This window comes from Mesitornis unicolor, unplaced genomic scaffold (assembly GCF_000695765.1).
Source record: "Mesitornis unicolor isolate BGI_N332 unplaced genomic scaffold, ASM69576v1 scaffold36300, whole genome shotgun sequence".
Classification (NCBI taxonomy): domain Eukaryota; kingdom Metazoa; phylum Chordata; class Aves; order Mesitornithiformes; family Mesitornithidae; genus Mesitornis; species Mesitornis unicolor.
Window position 1 is genome coordinate 1338 of NW_010160908.1, and position 6590 is coordinate 7927.

Here is a 6590-nt window from a genome sequence, read left to right on the forward strand (position 1 = left end):
TGTAGTACCACCATTCTCGTGTTTATGTTTTACATTGGTACAGCTTTTTGGACTGAAGAGAGGAGCTGTAGACCCTGCTTTGTTTTACTTGAATGTCTGATACTTCTTTGTTCCACTCTGATGTAGTGAAAAAGTAGAAACTAAAAAAAATCCTTTAAAAATGCGTGTTTTCATCTTTTAGAGACAGAATTGATACTGCTGGTTTTGTTTTTACAATTGGAGGCTAAGTCTTTCCTGTCTTGTTTCAGCTCTGGATGAAGGAGATATTGCCTTGCTGAAAACCTATGTAAGTAACAAACGTACACAGGAGCGTTAAAGGGAAAAGAGTCCTGTTAGCAGTTGAGTGCCAGAGTGGCGAGGTGTGCGTTTAGTGAGGCGTTGGTAAATCTTACACTTGTGAAACATTTCCACTTGCGCAGTTGTTCAGCTGTGTGTAGCTGCACTTGATTTTTGTGAACAGAAATATTGTTACTGGACCTTAATACTGCCCTTTTTGGCTGTGATCAATAGTTTGCTGTTATACCAAAGCAATCTGTTGAACATCTCGATGTTCAGTTGCTATTGGCATTTCTTCCTAAACATAAAATAATCGGAGTTACAAAGTCTCTGTGAGTTACAAAGTCTCTGTGATATTTCTTTTCCAGGGCCAGAGCACATACTCGAGGCAGATCAAGCAAGTAGAAGATGATATTCAACAACTGCTCAAGAAAATCAATGAGCTCACTGGTACCTTTCTTAAGATAATTTTCAGTAGAAGAGATACGTATACCAAAATGGGTGTTTTAAGGAGCTGATTTTAAACATCTTCTGCATTGGTTTCTGCATTATTGTTATTTTTCTTTATTTGCTTTGTAGGTGATGGTCTTTTTGATTGGGCAGGGCTAACCTGTACATACCATGATAAAATGTTGTAGTTTAACACTTCTTTATTCAAAAGTATAATTTTTGTATATTATGGTAGCACGAAACAAATGCCCCTTTCTGTCCCTAGATAATTTGTTGTGATTTGTATCAAGCTGCGCTTGAGTGAACTTCTAGTGGCCTGCAAAACAAGTTATCATTAAGTAATGGCACAAGTCCTTGTATAATGAAGAAATGCGCATGGGAGCAGTCAGTGTTTAAATCAGCTGGTCAGTTATGGCAGTTACAATAAAAATCAATTTGTTCCCTAATTTTCTTTGTTTCACTGATGTGTATTTGTTGCCTTGTTGCTAATCTCTAGTGGTCCTCAGTTCTTCCAAGAAGATTGCAATTCCTATTTTCCAGTAAAATCCTTGATTCTTTCACATACATCTTGGAGATGCTACTTTAAATCCTCCAAAATGTGGATAAATATTAGGTTTTTTTTCTTAGAATAGACTAGTATTAGTTTTTCATGTGTGTGAATCCGTTAGTTTCTGGTATCTTGCACTAAAGCTTTCCTTCAATGAAAGCACTTGCAGAGTTTCACTCCTTTTCTGAAACTTTCCGAAATATGCTCATCTCTCTATCAAGCTTGGTTGCAATGAGCAACACGTTGCAAAATGGTATTAGAGGATGGCTGGTCTGGTGTTTGCACGTTCAGCTGGCACAGTCACGTAGGCCTCATTTCTTTAGGAAACGTGTTTTTTAGGAAGTTCCTCAAAGTTTGTGCGCATGTGTTCTAGAGATCTCAGAAAGCTTCCTGCGGGGTTGTGTCTGAGGGTCTTGGTGTGTGAAGGATTGCTGATGCACTTCTCTCTTGTCCACAGGGATCAAGGAATCTGACACTGGGCTGGCTCCTCCTGCCCTTTGGGACCTGGCTGCAGATAAGCAAACTCTCCAGAGCGAGCAGCCATTGCAAGTTGCAAGGTGGGTGCACCTTTACTCTTTGCGGTGGAGCTGCATAGTGTTAAAAATGTGATTTATAGTTTAAATGTAGACTTTTTTAGAAAAATAAGGTTCATGTGTTTTGTGTATTGAAAGTGCTTTTTACTGTTGCATGAAAAAGGAACTGTGTTCTGCTTGATGATGTATTACGTACCCCATGCTTGTCCTGTAATTACTGTATGATGCTACAGTGATAGAATCACAAGTACAGCAGCGATTTCAGTGTGTTTGGAAAATATGACTCTCTCATCTTGATCCTTATACAAGCCAGTTACTTTGCCTGCCTGGTGGTGTTAATTGTATGTTTGGTATTAGGTGTACAAAGATCATCAATGCGGACTCCGAGGATCCCAAGTACATTATCAATGTCAAGCAGTTTGCCAAATTTGTGGTGGATCTCAGTGACCAGGTGGCCCCTACTGACATAGAAGAAGGCATGAGAGTTGGGTAAGCACAATCTTTGTGTTCTTACGAGTTTTCCTGAAGACTGGAGCTTTCTCATCTGATCCATTACTTTGACACGTCAACAACTATCATTTGACATTTTTGCAGTGGTTGAAATTGTAGCAGTAATGGCTTTCTCTTGGAAGACAGTAACTTACTTGGATGTTGTGCTGGAATCTCTTGATTTTGATGTCATTGCGATGAGAACCTTGTATCATGGACTGAAACCTTTCACTTTGGACCTCAGTCATTCCAGCTTTCAGGGAGCCTGCATGGCCTTCTTCCCTTTTGGCAGTCTGCACAGTTACACACAGGCTGGCTGCAGGAAATGTTCCCTGTGCAGGTGAAGCCTGTTATTTCTAGAATCAATATTTTGCCAGTTTGCCCTGTGAGATATTTTGAAGTTTAGTAATCAAAATATCTTGGAATTAATATTTTTGGAAACCTTAAACTTCTCTGCAGAAGGAATGGCAGTTTCTGGCCCATCTGACTGTTAGCTTTATGGGCTGGGCTGTCTTGATGCCAGAGAAAAGAACAGTTTAAGAATTAATCTTTTAATTTACAGAGTTCTTTCTACATGACAGTTTAATTAACTGGTGTTAAAATAATAGAATTTGTGTTTTCTTACCAGGGTGGACAGAAACAAATATCAGATCCATATCCCCTTGCCTCCCAAGATTGATCCCACAGTCACCATGATGCAAGTGAGAACTGCCTTTGCTTTGTCTTGTAATTTTGATTACTTCGGCTGGATTTTGCTCTGGGCTGTCGAAAGCCTCGAGAGATGTGGCATCAGGCTGTTAACTGCTGCTCACCTTTTTGTTGTGCAGGTAGAAGAAAAACCAGACGTCACTTACAGTGATGTTGGTGGTTGTAAAGAGCAGATTGAAAAGCTGAGAGAGGTGGTTGAAACCCCTCTGCTTCACGTAAGTAACCTCCAGATTGAAACCTTTGTTATTCTGGACGTATTCTGGTTATCTGTTGCTAGCATTCGAAACAGCAAGAAAAGATGATGTACCTGAATGTAAACACCTAAGTGAGAGGAGATGGGGTTTTAACAAGCGAAATACAGCCTAACCTGGTTTATATTGCTCTTCGTTGATGATTTTCTTAATTTGCATATACTCTTGGATGCACATAATCTTTAATTTGCACATAACCTTGCCTTCTGTTTCCCACCATTACAGCCTGAAAGATTTGTTAACCTTGGAATTGAGCCTCCCAAAGGAGTGCTTTTGTTCGGGCCACCTGGTACAGGCAAAACACTTTGTGCTCGTGCTGTTGCTAACAGGACTGATGCCTGCTTCATCAGAGTGATTGGATCTGAATTGGTGCAGAAGTATGTGGGAGAGGTAAGGGCAAATACTTGATGGAGCATGGAGTGATTTGCAGATTTCCAGTTGTGGGACCAGACGCTGTATGGGTGTGATGGATGAAGGTACTTACGTGCTGGAGATACAGGGAGGGGGGAGAAACTGTCAAACAAATCACTGCAGATTGGGCAGTCACTTGTAAGACCTGAAATTTGCTGTCATTGATGAAATGCATTTTGCAGCACAGTTTAATCTGCAGTCTGGGAGGGCTCTAGGATTAGAATTCTGTTCCCAACTCAGCCACTTATTTTTCATGTGGCCTTGAGGTAAATGACTTCATCTGTACTTCTGAATTTGAGAGTAGTCACTTCTCTCTCCTTTATAAATGGCTTTCAGATTTATGAAGGTTCTGTTAGACATGTGTGCAAATAAAAGAGTTTTATCGTTGGAAACTTGGAAGTGTTTGTAAGCATGAAAAATTGAGTTTTCATAGTTTTCCTTTAATATGCCTGGAAGCTTTAGCACAATCCTGATTTTTGCTTTCAGGGAGCTCGAATGGTTCGTGAACTCTTTGAAATGGCCAGAACTAAAAAAGCTTGTCTGATATTCTTTGATGAAATTGATGCCATTGGAGGTATGTCTGTATATGGATAGCTCTAATGTCATGTGAGAACTTCCAGGTTTTCTTTTCATGTTGTAATTCTTTATCTGTATTGCTGCGTTTCAGGAAATGGGCTCGTAAACACCTATTTAGTAAAACTACTGTTAGCACATGCCGTGTGTGGGAAGCTATCAAGAAGTGGTTTATATAGTCTGAACTTATTTAACCCCGATGAAAAGTCATTTTTGCATGTGTGGAATACCCAGATTAAAGCTTCAGTGAGGAATCTCTGTATTGTCTGTTAGCTTAAACCCTTAAACAGCCTCTGGACTACATACTAAATCTTTATTGCTGCCTGAAAATTAAATAATGTTTTTTTTCCTCAAAGGAAGTACTTGGGTCCTTTGAAAGTAGAACAGTTTTTACATAGATAAAGGGTAGGAGGATCTTGGTTGAGGGGAGGCAGAACAAACAAGCTGCATGTATAGATTTCAGCAGCTGGGCCAGTTCTGAGGCAGGGAGCTGGGCCCTTCCATGCTAAGGACGAAGATGCCTGTTACAACTGACAGCTCACACCACTCTCTTTGAAATGTGTTGTTTTCAGATAACCGCCTCACACCTTTTTTAAACTGGTCACAAATACTTGTATGTAATTAAGGCTTATTTTCCCAGGGGTCTTCTGTGTAGCAGCTGTGACACCTCCACGCTCTGAAGGCCTCTCTCTCATTTTGTGAATTGCGTGTCTCCTCTCTCCAGGTGCTCGTTTTGATGATGGGGCTGGGGGTGACAATGAAGTGCAGCGAACCATGCTGGAGCTGATCAACCAGTTGGATGGGTTTGACCCACGAGGCAACATCAAAGTGCTGATGGCTACAAACAGACCCGATACTCTGGATCCAGCCCTGATGCGGCCTGGCAGGTTGGATAGGAAGATAGAGTTTAGCTTGCCTGATCTTGAGGTGAGAGTGCTTTCTTTCACAGCTGAGCATATTCTGTTTCCAGAATGTTTCTTCAGTGAGGGCATTATTTTCTGGAAGCAGTTTGAGAATTAACAAAAGCAGCTCTCTTAATTTACATTAAACTACATGGAAATTTGGGGGATTAAAGATGTGCCTAAAATGTTTTTCCACACCGCACAGATTCCATCCCTGGCTGAGAAGCCAACGTAAGTAGCTTTATTCACTGTATATTCCTGACTCGACTGATAAAGAATCCTTTAACCAGTTCTGTGATTGAGTTCTTAAGTTTGATTACATTTTGTTTGGCTCTTTTGAGAGAGATTTCTTGAGGTACTTCCATCATTAAAGCTTTTTTGAAGTTATTTTCTTGATTTAGTATCGTGGACACTTAAACACGCTACTCCAGACATAGCATCTATAGTAGGGCAGCAAACGTATTTTCCATCGGCGCTTGCTCTGGATGTGGACAACTGCGTGCATAGCATCATCACCTCTTTTACAGCATGAACACCTCTGTCCTCTGCTCTTTTTTCAGGGGCGAACTCACATATTCAAAATTCATGCTCGTTCAATGAGTGTTGAGAGAGACATAAGATTTGAGCTGTTGGCTCGACTGTGTCCTAACAGCACAGGTAAGCTCATTTTTGTTTTCTTTTAACAATTTTATATATGCTTCATCTTCGGTGGTGGTCAGTGTTGAATTCATTTATCCCTTTTCTTTCAAAGGTGCTGAGATTCGCAGTGTTTGCACAGAGGCAGGCATGTTTGCTATCAGAGCACGTCGAAAAATCGCCACAGAGAAAGACTTCTTGGAAGCAGTGAACAAAGTTATTAAATCGTATGCGAAATTCAGTGCTACTCCCCGCTACATGACCTACAACTAATACCTTGGGATGTTACTCCCGTTCCTGTAGTTAAACTTTCTGTGAAACAAAAATGCAAGTGTAGTAATTCGCATCTTGTCCTTGGGAAGCTAGAAATAAATGGAGTATACCAAACAGTAGGTGTGAGTTCATTGTGTGTTCTACACTAGTGGAGTATTGCTGCTGTTGGAAAAAAAATCTCCCTGAGAGGCTAATAACATGGCCTAGACCGGGATATTTTCTAGATCAGATGTCTGGACAAGCCAAAGTTTAGCTCTCCAGTTGCCCTTTACACCCCAAAATGTATCACCTTGGCAGTGGAGGCACTGAAAGAGCCCCAGGTGACTGTAGTGTTTCTGGGTGCTCAGAAATGCTCAGGTGATGCTCAGCACCGAGGTGTAGGTGTATCACAGGAAAACATGAGCTGAGAAGGCGTTTGTATCTCAGCTTGGGCGCTTAATTCTGAGTCACTGCCCCAGGTGGGGAAGATGTGAAGGGGTGTGTTTTCTCTCAGGGGGTGAATGTTTTGGTACCACACAGAATCACAGAACGTTAGGGATTG

The 6590-nt window shown here is 41.0% G+C and overlaps 1 protein-coding gene across 1 annotated transcript; it reads left to right on the forward strand.

Moving 5' to 3' along the window:
• Window positions 1-222: 222 nt before the first annotated feature.
• Window positions 223-6165, forward strand: PSMC2 (proteasome (prosome, macropain) 26S subunit, ATPase, 2; the record flags this gene model as incomplete). The annotated part of the gene is made up of 11 exons (XM_010191404.1): window positions 223-286; window positions 645-726; window positions 1731-1830; window positions 2164-2295; window positions 2924-2996; window positions 3123-3218; window positions 3480-3644; window positions 4152-4239; window positions 4963-5165; window positions 5701-5797; window positions 5892-6165. Coding segments are annotated over 11 exons (1258 nt in total), but the record flags the coding sequence as incomplete, so codon positions are not given.
• Window positions 6166-6590: the final 425 nt, after the last annotated feature.